The sequence below is a fragment of the Bufo gargarizans genome, chromosome 1 (assembly GCF_014858855.1).
Source record: "Bufo gargarizans isolate SCDJY-AF-19 chromosome 1, ASM1485885v1, whole genome shotgun sequence".
Taxonomy (NCBI): domain Eukaryota; kingdom Metazoa; phylum Chordata; class Amphibia; order Anura; family Bufonidae; genus Bufo; species Bufo gargarizans.
In genome coordinates, this window is record NC_058080.1 from 730094951 (window position 1) to 730109188 (window position 14238).

A 14238-nucleotide genomic window follows, 5' to 3' on the forward strand; every position below is an offset into this window, starting at 1 on the left:
TACATGGACATGATAGTGGAGATAAGCAAAGGATCTTCTATGATATACAGAGAGTCAACAGGAAAGCCATCATGGACCTCCCAGGTGAGGGTCAGCAGTGTTGTCACAGTCCATTCCCTCATAAAATGTCCATTTTTTTTTAGAGTTGTCAGATATTTATGAGTTTTGAGGGGAATATAAAAAGGTTTCCTACCGTGCTGCTTACTTTCTGATGAGAAAGGCAAATTTCCCCTAATAAACTTTGTGCAAAGTCAAACCACTTGCATTTTTGATGGTTTTTCAATGGAGCAAATATTTTTCTTTGAAACTAGATGACGCTGGATTCCGGCCCGTGTTTGTCTTGTCCGTGCAACAATATGCTACAGCAGATAGCATTCTTTCCACAGAAAAGTCAGGGACAAGCTGTCTATTTTGAGGCCCTACAATGGTTCATGATAGTCCCTGTTATCAGGAGACCCAGGCGGCCCGGAGGATTTCCATGAACATCTTTTATCTGAATGTCCTTTAATTCTCAAAATAATAAAAAAAAAACTTCAGAATCTAGAGAGAAAAAGCTAAAACCACGAAGGCACGTCTTAGGAACAGAGGGGAAGGAGAGGCTAAGTATCATCCTCGACTAGAGATGAGCAAAATGTGACCCAGATTTTTTTTAAAAAAATTCTGTTTCTGGAGAATATTTCCAAGGTTATGAGAGAGAAAGAGACGGAGAGAGACAGATAAAAACAAACAGAGAGACACTTTTCCAGGCATTCAAAGCACTTTTGATTCTGGTAGAATCTATTCGTACCCGAATCTAATTTCTTGGCCAATCTGGATCTGCAGCGTGGACATACGAGGGCAAGATGTCTACCACGGTAGGCCAGTATGACATTCTGCCTTGGCCTGGGTATTTAGATACAGGGCTAGGGCAGAAAACGGAATCTTTTCCCAAGATATGCCAAGTCGAACTATGAGTCTGTACCCCAAAGTTCTAAAAGAGTGGGCACCATGTTGAAAAATCCAACATCTGCCGTACATGTATAGCAAATGTCGGGAAGGGGTTAAAAGCTAAGAGGTAATGCATGATTAGAAAATTAGCTATTGCTTATATCACATTTTCATATTGAACCTATTTTTCTAAATTTTTTCCATTTTTTAAATCCTGAAATCCTACACTTTTTAAACTGAGCCTTATAATAGGCTGACACTTCTAGTTCCGTAGAGATCACTTCACAGCAGTCATCTCATTATTATTGCAGGTAGAATTAGAATGACTGATAATACCTATATATAGATTACATAGAATTCACCATTCATGATAGGTGATGTTCTGAGCTCACCTTCTCCCCCTCCTTGCACAATGACCTTTCCAAAGGTCACAGAGCATGCCCAAAGAATTCAATGACTGTTAGGCCCCTTTCACACAGGCGAGTATTCCACGCGGGTGCAATGCGTGAGGTGAACTCGAGCGATGTACGGTGTACACGAGCAATGTTTTTCACTCATCACTTGTGCGTTGCGTGAGAATCGCAGCATGTTCTATATTCTGCGTTTTTCGCGCAACGCAGGCACCATAAAAATGAATAGGGCTGCGTGAAAATCGCAGAGCATCTGCAAGCAAGTGCGGATGCGGTGCGATTTTCACGCATGGTTGCTAAGGAGACGAGGGATGTATCACCCGGGACCCCATTTACCTTATTATTTTCCATTATAACATGGTTATAATGGAAAATAATAGCATTCTTTAATACAGAATGCTAAGTATAATGCCAATTGAGGGTTAAAAAATTGTAAAAACATAACTCACCTCATCCACTCGATTGCGCAGCCGGGATCCTCTTCTTTGTTCTTCTTGAAGGACCTTCAAAAGGACCTTCGCTGATGTCATCACGTGGTGAGAGCAGTGACGAATGAAGATAGAAGGTCCTTCAGATGACGTCAGTGAAGGTCCTTTTGCAGGTCCTTCAAGAAGAACAAAGAAGAGGATCCCGGCTGCGCGATCGAGTGGATGAGGTGAGTTATGTTTTTATTATTTTTTAACCCTCAATTGGCATTATACTTAGCATTCTGTATTAAAGAATGCTATTATATTCCATTATAACATGTTATAATGAAAAATAATAAAATCTACAGAACATCAAACCCGAACTTCAGTGAAGAAGTCCGGGTTCGGGTCTGGGTACCACATTCACATTTTGAAATTGCGGGCCTACTCGCACGTTTTTCCCTGAACGCACCTGCATCGCATCCGGCCCTCACCCGCGATGCCCGTGTGAAAAAGGCCTTAGTGTCCTATGTTCATGTATCTGCTGTAAAGTATATCTCTGAACTGTTGCTCACAGACAAAAGCGGCAATTCAGGCAAGATGGCCGTCACCATAATCGTACAGAAAATAGAATAAAAGAAAAAAATCTTTAATCAGAATTAGACTAGAAAAAAGTTTTGATTAGTAAATCTAAAGTGATAAATTACTTTTAGGGCTCATGCACATGAACGTATTTTCTTTCTGTGTCTGTTCCGTTTTCTTTTACGGACTGTATGCGGAACCATTTATTTCAATGGGTCCGCAAAAAAAAATGGAAGTTACTCAGTGTGCATTCCGTTTCCGTATATCCGTATTTCCATTCCGCAAAAAAATAGAACGTGTCCTATTATTGTCCGCATTACGGACAAGGATAGGACTGTTCTATTAGGGGCCAGCTGTTCTGTTCCGCAAAATACGGAATGCACACGGACGTCATCCGTATTTTTTTGGGGATCTGTTTTTGCGGACCGCAAAATACATGCGGTCGTGTGCATGAGGATGTGCAGTGCAAAGGTATTGATGACCTATCCTCAGGATAGTATATGTTGTAAGTCAGTCGGCACTGCGGATATGGCGTGGCGGTGCACGTGTCCTAGGGTTGGCGCCCCATGTAATAGTAGTAATAAAGGACCGGCACTCACTCTTGAAGTCTTGCAAATATTTATTTATTGCCACATATCTGTTACAGATACAGATATGTGGCAATAAGGAAATATTAGCAAAACTTCAAGAGTGAGTGGCGGTCCTTTATTACTACTATCCTCAGGATAGGTCATCAATATCAGGTCCAACTCCCGGCACCCCCGATCAGCGGTTTGAAGTTGTGACTTTTTGTGATGTTGTGCCGCTCTCGATGCTTTTGAATAGTGGGTAGGAAATTGGGGGGTGGTTAGCCAGTGTCAAATGTCACTTTTTTTAAAAAAGTTGCACAAGTAAAGGGGGAGGTGGCAAAAAGAAAAGAGTAAAATTTCTTGTCCGAAGTGGTATTTGTAAAGTGGCACCAAATTTATCAAAAATGTTAAAAATTATGGCAAAGCAGATTCCAAATATTCCCCTGGTAATAAATCTTCCCTTTAGGCTCCATTCACACATCCGCAATTCTGTTCCGCATTTTGAGGAATGGAATTGCGGACCCATTCATTTCCGGGTCCGCAATTTCCGATCCCGAAAAAAATAGAACATGTTCTATTCTTGTCCGCAATAGTGGACAAGAATAGGCATATTCTAATAGTGCCGGCGATGTGCGGTCCGCAAAATGCAGAATGCACATTGCCGGTTTCCGTGTTTTGCGGATCCGCTGATCCGCAAAACACACACGGATGTGTGAATGGACCCTTACTCTACAAGACACCTCTCTGGTAGCACAACTGTAGTCGACTCTCAGCCGCTTGAGCAGGGGCGTCAAACAAATTTTTGCCGAGGGCCACATCAGGCTTAGGGCTCATGCACACGGCCATTGTGCAGCCGTTACGTGCATTGGGGACTGCAATTTGCGGTCCCCAATGCAAGGGCAACATCCTTTCGATGGCCGGGATGGATCCAGACCCATTCAACTTGAACGGGTCCGTGATCCGTCCTCAGTTCAAAAAAATTGAACATGTTCTATTTTTTTGCGGTGCAGAGGCACGGACAGAAACACCACAGAAGGACTCTGTAGTGCTTCCGTGGGGTTCTGATCCGTGCTTCCTTTCCGCATCTCCGTGATTCAAGTGATTGGGTCCACATCCGCTATGCGGAGTGCACACGGGCCGGTGCCCGTGTATTGCAGACCTGCCATATCCGGGCCGCGATACGACCATGGGCACACAACGGCTGTGTGCATGAGCCCTTATGGTTGTCCTCAAAAGGCCGTTAGTAATTCTGCAACTGTATAAATGTAACTTATGCCACCATGTTCCACCAGAGATGTTGTAATGCTCCACCTAAGCAAAAGACCAAGATGTCCTTTAGGACACATAAGTGCCCCCTCAGAAAACCTGCTGTCAAATAACCAACCCCCACACAAAGATCCTGCTGCCATATTGCCCCCAGAGAGCCTGCTGCCATATTGCGCCCCCAGAGAGCCTGCTGCCATATTGCGCCCCCAGAAAGCCTGCTGCCATATTGCGCCCCCAGAGAGCCTGCTGCCATATTGCGCCCCCAGAGAGCCTGCTGCCATATTGCGCCCCCAGAAAGCCTGCTGCCATATTGCGCCCCCAGAGAGTCTGCTGCCATATTGCGCCCCCAGAGAGCCTGCTGCCATATTGTGTCCAGAGAACCTGCTGCCATATTGCCCCCAGAGAGCCTGCTGCCATATTGCGCCCCCAGAGAGCCTGCTGCCATATTGCGCCCCCAGAGAGCCTGCTGCCATATTGCGCCCCCAGAGAGCCTGCTGCCATATTGTGTCCAGAGAGCCTGCTGCCATATTGCCCCCAGAGAGCCTGCTGCCATATTGCGCCCCCAGAGAGCCTGCTGCCATATTGCGCCCCCAGAGAACCTGCTGCCATATTGGAGCCTGCTGCCATATTGCCCCCAGAGAGCCTGCTGCCATATTGTGTCCAGAGAACCTGCTGCCACATTGCCCCCAGAGAGCCTGCTGCCACATTGCCCCCAGAGAGCCTGCTGCCATATTGTGTCCCCAGAGAGCCTTCTGCCATATTGTGTCCCCAGAGAGCCTTCTGCCATATTGCCCCCAGAGAGCCTGCTGCCATATTGCGCCCCCAGAGAGCCTGCTACCATATTGCGCCCCCAGAGAGCCTGCTACCATATTGCGCCCCCAGAGAGCCTTCTGCCATATTGCCCCCAGAGAGCCTGCTGCCATATTGCCCCCTGAGAGCCTGCTGCCATATTGCCCCCAGAGAGCCTGCTGCCATATTGCCCCCAGAGAACCTGCTGCCATATTGCCCCCAGAGAACCTGCTGCCATATTGCCCCCAGAGAGCCTGCTGCCATATTGTGTCCAGAGAACCTGCTGCCATATTGCCCCCAGAGAGCCTGCTGCCATATTGCCCCCAGAGAACCTGCTGCCATATTGGAGCCTGCTGCCATATTGCCCCCAGAGAGCCTGCTGCCATATTGCCCCCAGAGAGCCTGCTGCCATATTGCCCCCAGAGAGCCTGCTGCCATATTGCCCCCAGAGAGCCTGCTGCCATATTGCCCCCAGAGAGCCTGCTGCCATATTGCCCCCAGAGAGCCTGCTGCCATATTGCCCCAGAGAGCCTGCTGCCATATTGCCCCCAGAGAGCCTGCTGCCATATTGCCCCTAGAGAGCCTGCTGCCATATTGCCCCCAGAGAGCCTGCTGCCATATTGCGCCCCCAGAGAGCCTGCTGCCATATTACCCTCAGAGAGTCTGATAAGAGTCGCGCTGCTGCGGCACTAATCAAACATATTACGGGCCTTATTTCTTATCAGCCGCCCATATCACCGGCGAGCCACAAAAACCAAGGCCGCGGGCCGGATTTGGTGTGCGCTAGAGGTAGTTCAGCATGGGTGAATGCAAAAGAAGGTTCCCGTTCATTGACTGCAAGTAGAGATCCTGAACATGGCGAGGAACTGAAAACAGGACAAGCGCATCAGGATATCAATAGGAGTTGTGACAGATAACAAACTCAGCTCAACCACATCTCAAATTTTTTTATTTTTTTTGGGGGGAGCAGCTCTTGCGGTCGGCGGAGCAGAACATAGAATTTTGCCACCTTTGATTAAATTATGAGGTTGTTTACAGACAGCGAGCGCGCTAGGCCGGTCATCAGCTACTTACGTAATCGTCTTCGGTCAGGCCCAGCTTTTGAACAGAACTTTTCACCTCGATGGAAAACTTCTCAAAGTCGGGTTTTACTGTCCTGAGTAGGGTGACTGTTTGCAGGGATGAGTACGCTTGCTTCGCCTCAAGGTCGTGCTTGTCTCCTCGCCTCCACGAGCCATCTCCTAGGGGACATATAAAAATATTTACCATCTCGGCCAGTCACCAGAAAGAAGCCGTTTCTCCGTGGCCATTTCCCCCGCAGTAAATAGAGATGTTAGTAAATAACAGTATAGCCTATTGTCTGCAAGATACTAAAGTTCCAGGCGAGTTGGGAAAATAAAAACGGCAGGAATGTGCCCGGGGAGCACTTTATTTAGGCCTGTCCCGCCTCTCGAAGACACCTCGTCTGTCACAGCCACCGGCCTTTCCATGAACATTACAACGCAGGTTGGTCATAGCCGTGTCTATATGAATACGTCTCTATGCGTTGCTTCCTGCAAGCCCCAAAGTGCCCCAGAATCAATATTAAACAGAGCCTTAAAGGGGGACTCCAGGATTTTGATCTTGGCGGCCTGTCCTCAGGATAGGTAATCGATATCAGATTGGCGAGGGTCCAACTCGCCGCACCCCTGCCAGTCAGAAGTCAGAACTGCACAGCGCCACCCATTGGGTAGTGGACAGAGCTGGTAACTGCAGCGCTGCTAGCATTGAAGCGAAAGGTGACTAGCTTCGTCCTCTAGTCTACACATTGGCTGTTGGGGGTTTGTCAGACCCCGGGGGATAGGCTATTAATATTCATATCCTGGACAACCCCTTTAAGGTACCCTTAGACATTAGAGCAAAGTTGGATGAACTTACGATTTCGGCAACACTCGCCTTACAGATCATGCTGGGGGGGGGGGGGGGGACAAAAGGGTCGGCCATGTTGAATTTAACATGTATTCCCCCAGAATTAACAATTCTACAACTCTGCATTGTTCTGTCCCTCTGTTATTCCTCCTGGAAATGTCTTTACAAGGAGAACCGCATGTTCCTACAACACCTGATACTGTTCCGATTAGCGACTACATCCCACCATCAAGCTGGGACCATATCCTGCCAGCTTTTGCATCAGTGAGTTGCGTGCGTAGGTCGCCACACCTATTTTGTCTACTACTGCTAGGATTTGCAGTCCTATAATTCATAGATTTTTGGACTTCTGTCCCATTTAGAGATTTAAAAAACTAAATTTCTCTCTGGACGCTGCTGAAAAATATTACAAATAGAGGATACCCACCAGGTTATAAAGTGGCCCAGAGGGGCTGTAGGTGATGGAGGAATACCTGGCTTCAGTCCTGTCCACCTGAGTAGAAGACCTGAACAATCTGAGGTTGCAAGGGACATGCAATCTGTCCTAAATGGTGCTCGATGGGTCATGCACTGATGCCAGTGATGTCATTCCCAGGCTCAGGGATTCTTAGATTAACTCATTCCCTACCCTAGACCACCAGGGATGGGTGTATCAACCGCTGCCGTAGACCACCATGGATGTGGATATTAACCTAACACACTAGACCACCATAGATGACGTTGACATTTCCCATCTAATATAGCTTTATATTAAACCATTTCATGCCCTAGATCACCAGGGACATGGATATTAACCCAATATACCAGACCACCAAAGATGTTGACATTCCCCAACCAATAAATCAGTGATGGCTAACCTCCGGCACTCCAGCTGTGGTGAAACTACGACTCCCAGCATGCTCCGGAGTTCTGAGAATAGCCAAGCAAGTGTGCATCTTGGGAGTTGTAGTTTTACCACAGCTGGAATGCTGGAGGTTAGCCATCACAGCCATAGATCTTTACATTAAACCATTCCCTGCCCTAGACCACCAGGGATATGGATATTGACCAAATTCACTAGACCAGCAATGATGTTAATACAAGGATCCTTGAATTGGGGAATGTTAACTCATTCATTGACGTGGGCCACCTGGGATGTGGATATTAAACCCTACCCTAGACCACCAGGAATATGGATATTGACTTAATACAATAGACCATCAATGATGTTGACATTCCCCAACCCATGGGTCTTTGCTAAACCATTCCCTGCCCTAGATCACCAGGGATGTGGATATTAAACCCTGCCCTAGACCACCAGGAATATAGATATTGACGTAATACAATAGACCACCAATAATGTTGACATTCCCCAACCCATGGGTCTTTGCTAAACCATTCCCTGCCCTAGATCACCAGGGATGTGGATATTAAACCCTGCCCTAGACCACCAGGAATATGGATATTGACGTAATACAATAGACCACCATCGATGTTGACATTCCCCAACCCATGGGTCTTTGCTAAACCAGTCCCTGCCCTAGATCACCAGGGATGTGGATATTAAACCCTGCCCTAGACCACCAGGAATATGGATATTGACGTAATACAATAGACCACCAATGATGTTGACATCCCTTTGTTAAACCATTCCCTGCCCTAGATCACCAGGGATGTGGATACTGACCTAACCATCAATGATATTGACATGCCCCAATTCAGGAGCCGCTATATTAACTCAATCATTGCCCTAGACCACCAGGGGTGTGGATATTAACATAATTAGATCATCAATGATGCTAACATTGACCAACCTAGAGATCCTTATACTAACTCATCCATTGGCCTATACCAGCAGTGACGAGGACATTAAAACCCTACCCAAGACCACCAGGGATATGGGTATTTACTTCTTATAGCCCTACAGCACCAAGGATGCTGAACCTAATCCCTTACTTCCATAGACCACCATGGATGTTGACATGAACCTCGTCTGCCCTCGACCTCCAGGGATGTTGACATATTATTGACATCAATAATAAATACATTAACCTCTCCTATTCCCAGACCACCAGGGATGTTCACAGTAATGTTCGCTAGTGATAGAAATACCATGGGTTTTGGCCTTGATCTCTTTGCACCCTGTAATGTGTCCCATGGCTGCTCCCTTCTATGGACTTGAATGGGTTATAGAGCCGTGTTTACTGTCATCATTACTACGTTCCTGTTGGGAGAACAGATTAAACAGTCACATGTGGAACACTTTTGTTTGCTTTAATATTTGGAAGGGGAAAGTAGCAGTGCGGAGATCTGCCACCTGGGAAGGCAGCGTTAGTCTACGTGCTTGCTTGCTGCCTGTGCTCTGGGTGAACAGCCATTAGGCCAGAAGCACTGATGAGGCCGATGAGGTCAATGACATCAATGGAGAGCAGATGTCAAACTATCTGGGGATGCAGTGCACGGTGCAGGCTGGTTATGGCGCTGCTGCCTCCTCTGCATCCCCTGCTGTGACAGAACAGACCAGCCATGTCCTGTGGACATGCATTCACTTGCGCTCCCCATAGAGATCAATGACATCTTCTCCATATGGTTCTTCACACTCCCTGGACACCAAGGCCAATCCAAGGTTGAACACTGAATTCCCTCCGCACTGTGTCCTCATCAGTCCATAGAGAAGAATGATTCAGCACCAGTGAGACTATATGCACAGGGGATGTCCGATCCACGCGTATAACATAGGAAAGTCTATTCGCACCTTGTAGTGAGACAAGTCAGAGCTTCGGGGATGGAAAGTTCAAACCCTGTACATGAAGCTTAGGGTACTTTCACACTAGCGGCAAGGAACTCCGGACGGCGGGTGAACAGCCTGTCGGATCCGTCCTGCCGCTAGTGCACGCGTGCCCCCGGACTACCGCTCCGGCCCCATCGACTATAATGGGAGCGGGGCGGAGTTCCAGCGGCAGCACGGGAGCGCATGCCAAGAGGCGGCCGGACTAGACATGTCCTAGTTTTATTCTGGCCGCCTCTCGGCATGCGCTGCCGTGCTGCCGCCGGAACTCCGCCCCGCTCCATTATAGTCAATAGGGCCGGAGCGGTAGTCTGGGGACAGCCGTGCACTAGCGGCAGGACGGATACGACAGGCTGTTGTTCACCCGCCGGAACAGCCTGCCGGAGTTCCTTGCCGCTAGTGTGAAACTAGCTTTAGGCTACTTTCACACTAGCGTTTTTCTTTTCCGGTATTGAGTTACGTCCTAGGCTCAATACCGGAAAAAAACAGATTTTGATCCTAATGTATTCTGAATATAGAGCAATCCGTTCAGGATGCATCAGGATGTCTTCAGTTCAGTCACTGTAAGGTAAGCATGCTGCGGTATTTTCTCCGTCCAAAATTCCGGATCGCTTGCCGGCATTATTTTACATTTAAATGCATTAATGCCGGATCTGGCCCTAAGTGTTCCGAAAAAACGGATCCGGTTTTGCGGTCTGCGCATGCGCAGACCTTTAAAAATGTGAAGAAGATAAATACCGGATCTGTTTTCCTGGATGACAACCGGAGAGACGGATCCGGTATTGCAATACATTTGTGAGACGGATCCGCATCCGGATCAGTCTACAAACGGTATCCGTTTGCATACAGATTGCCGGATTCGGCAGGCAGTTCCGGCGACGAAACTGCCTGCTGGAATCCAGCGACGCTAGTGTGAAAGTACCCTTAAGTCTCTGATAAGAAAGAAAAGTTCTACAACTTTCCAATAGACTTTATGTATGAATTCTATTTCCAAGATATACATTTGCTGTGAGTGAATGAGAGCCGTCTTGCTTCTGTTCAGAGGCTAGTCCTGCACTCAGTGGACACAATTGTATCCAGGCTAGACAATGCTCTGTGAGCTGAACACATCAGGAGCAGCTGCACAAATCTCTCTGCTAGTTTGTTACAATGTATCAGTCTGGAGTCCAGGCTGTTTAGCTCACAGAGCATTGTCTAGACTGGATACAACTGTACTAGTTTGTTACAATGTATCAGTCTGGAGTCGGGGCTGTTTAGTTCACAGAGCATTGTCTAGACTGGATACAATTCTGCTAGTTTGTTACAATGTATCAGTCTGGAGTCCAGGCTGTTTAGCTCACAGAGCATTGTCTAGACTGGATACAACTGTGCTAGTTTGTTACAATGTATCAGTCTGGAATCCGGGCTGTTTAGCTCACAGAGCATTGTCTACACTGGATACATCTCTGCTAGTTTGTTACAATGTATCAGTCTGGAATCCGGGCTGTTTAGCTCATAGAGCATTTCTCTAGACTGGATACAACTGTGCTAGTTTGTTACAATGTATCAGTCTGGGGTCGGGGCTGTTTAGCTCACAGAGCATTGTCTAGACTGGATACAACTGTGCTAGTTTGTTACAATGTATCAGTCTGGAATCCGGGCTGTTTAGCTCACAGAGCATTGTCTAGGCTGGATACAACTGTGCTAGTTTGTTACAATGTATCAGTCTGGAGTCTGGGCTGTTTAGCTCACAGAGCATTGTCTAGACTGGATACAACTGTGCTAGTTTGTTACAATGTATCAGTCTGGAGTCCGGGCTGTTTAGCTCACAGAGCATTGTCTAGGCTGGATACAACTGTGCTAGTTTGTTACAATGTATCAGTCTGGAGTCCAGGGGGGCTGATGATGGCTTGTGGGGGATGATGAGGTTTTATAGAAAATGTTCTTTTAATTAGTTTTTACTTATTAGAGTACTTGATTAATTGTTGGATTAATCCAGGAATGCCCAACCTGCGGCCCTCCAGCTGTTGCAAAACTACAACTTCCAGCATGCTTGGGCAGCCTACAGCTATTAGAGAATGATGGGAGTTGTAGTTTTGCAACAGCTGGAGGGCAGCAGGTTGAGCATGCCTGGATTAATCGGTAGAATACTTGATTACTATAATGATTGATAGCTGCAGCCGTAAATCAGACATGTGGTCCGTAGACTTCCATAGGTGCCATACCATGGCTGTACATCTCCGAGCTCGTCTGGGGCAGAGATACCGTGAGCAGGAGATGATGATTATAGACCTAAAACCCTTCAAAAGTCAACAGGCTTTTATTCCAAAGAAAATATTGCACAAGGAAACGAAGCGCGTGCTCCATTGTAAGCTCATCCCCTGCGGCATGTCAGAATGCGGATCTGCCCGGCGCAGGTGACGGGGAAATTCCTGGTAATACACAAATAGAAATGAATGTATTTACTTAGTGATCGTTATTTCCTTCTGATAATGCAGGGGGAGGGGAGGCGTTCTGCGTGAAAGACAGGATCTGTGCACCTGTCATAACCGCCATTGCACCCGGCGCAGATTATCGACGGAGGAGGACTAAAGTATGGGTGAAATTGTTATATTAAGGTTTTTGTTGTCCATCATTCCCTGGCCTCCGGGATGGATTTGATTTTCCACATTGCTCATAGGATAGGAACAATGGGGAAAATTTTAAAGGGAGTGTCCGTTTTGTAATGAAATTTCTAAAATGTCATAAAAGTGATGGGGAATCCTAAAACAACTTCACTCTTTAGCACCGCACCCAAGCTGAAGCCTCCCACTGCACATGGAAACGGCATGTAAACAGTGGACGCGGTATAGGTGGCGGTCACATGATTTACCCACTTGACTGCATCCTCTTTTGCGCATGTGCAGGCCCGGGAATTTCTCCGATCTGTTTCTGCACATGCGCTGAACACTTTCAAGAGAATGCAGCTGGAGAGACGTTGGGTGGGTAAGTCACATGCCTGCCGCCATCTTGAGAGCTTTGGGAGTAGTGACTACCACATCTAATATTTACATGCTATACCCATGTACAGCGGGGGGAGGGCTTCAGCTTGGGGCATTTTAGTGTTTCCTATGCCAGTACACATCAGTTTATATTATTTTAGAAGTTTCATCAGAAAATGGGCAATCCCTTTAATATAGGTGTATACTGCACAAGCACCGTGCCAGCCTGCTGCCTGGTCTACACGAATGACATCATTTTACAATGGAAATAAATAGGCTGAAAGTGCCTTAAAAGTTAGTACCAGCCGCCCACTGGGCAGGGAACTGCAACACAGCTCCATTTAAGTTGACAGGGCTCTGCGGTAGGCAGGAGAAACTTTGCAGCCCCCTTACTTTCCGGATCATTGGGGTCCTGTACCTGTATTATAACCCCCACTGAGCAGAACGTGTTGGTGATATTATAGCAATAAGCTTTTAAGCTTTTAAACACTGTACAGTGAAAACATTTGCAACTTTGTTACACGTGTTGCATTTTAAGATCTGCTTGACATCAGCAAAGCAGAAGGATGGGAATGTGATGATTGTGTGGGAGGCAGTGACCTTGCCACTTATGTGATTATATAGCCATGTCCTCATAAATACAAAGCATGGTCAGTGTCATAAAATAGGCAATGGCAGACTAACATACAGCCAATCAGATGATAGGAGTGATTGCAGCAGAGGAGGTGTGTGTTGATCTTGATAGAAGCAGTGACCTGTCCACTCATGTCACAGTATTATTGATTACATGGTTCCTTATGGCAGTGTCATAAAGTAGGTAGGGAATGAATACTGTACCATATAGGCAGTCAGATGAGAGGAATAGTTACAGCAGCGGAGGATGAGTGTGTTGATCTTGAGAGAAGCAGAGACCTGTCCACTCCTGTCACAGTATTAGTGATAACATGGTTCCTTATGGCAGTGTCATAAAGTAGGTAAGGAATGAATACTGTACCATATAGGCAGTCAGATGATAGGAATAGTTACAGCAGCGGAGGATGAGTGTGTTGATCTTGAGAGAAGCAACTACCTGTCCATTTCTGCTACTGTGCTATTGATGACTGTGTCATAAAGTAAGTAAGGACAGAATACCATAAAGCCAGTTAGATGATCAGAATGGTTACAGCAGCGGAGGATTGGAGTGCTGATCTTGAGAGAAGCAGTGACCTGTCTGTTACTGTATTATTGATAACGTGGCTCATTTCATAAAGGGGGAAAGGACAGAACACCATGCATCTAATGAGGTGATAGGAGTGGTTACAGCAGCAGATGATGAGAGTGTTGATCTTGAGAGAAGCAGTGACCTGTCCACGTCTGTTACTGTATTATTGATAACGTGGCTCATTATGACAGTGTCATAAAGGGGGAAAGGACAGAACACCATGCATCTAATGAGGTGATAGGAGTGGTTACAGCAGCAGATGATGAGAGTGTTGATCTTGAAAGTAGCAGTGACCTGTCCACTCCTGTCACTGAATTATAGACACTAGGCCTGCCTATGGAAGTGTTATGAAGTAAGTATGAACAGACCACTATGCAGCCAATCAGATTATGGGAATGATCCCAGCAGCAGAGGAGGAGTGTGCTGATATTGACAGAAACAGTGACCTGTCC

The 14238-nt window shown here is 46.7% G+C and overlaps 1 protein-coding gene across 2 annotated transcripts in view; it reads right to left on the reverse strand.

Moving 5' to 3' along the window:
- NPR3 (natriuretic peptide receptor 3) overlaps positions 1-14238 on the reverse strand; it is an 87872-nt gene that overhangs the window by 49499 nt on the left and 24135 nt on the right. For both annotated transcript variants that reach the window (XM_044276407.1, XM_044276406.1), the window contains exon 3: positions 6025-6191. In XM_044276407.1, the coding sequence (XP_044132342.1) occupies positions 6025-6191 (167 nt within the window). The remainder of the gene's footprint in view (positions 1-6024; positions 6192-14238) is intronic.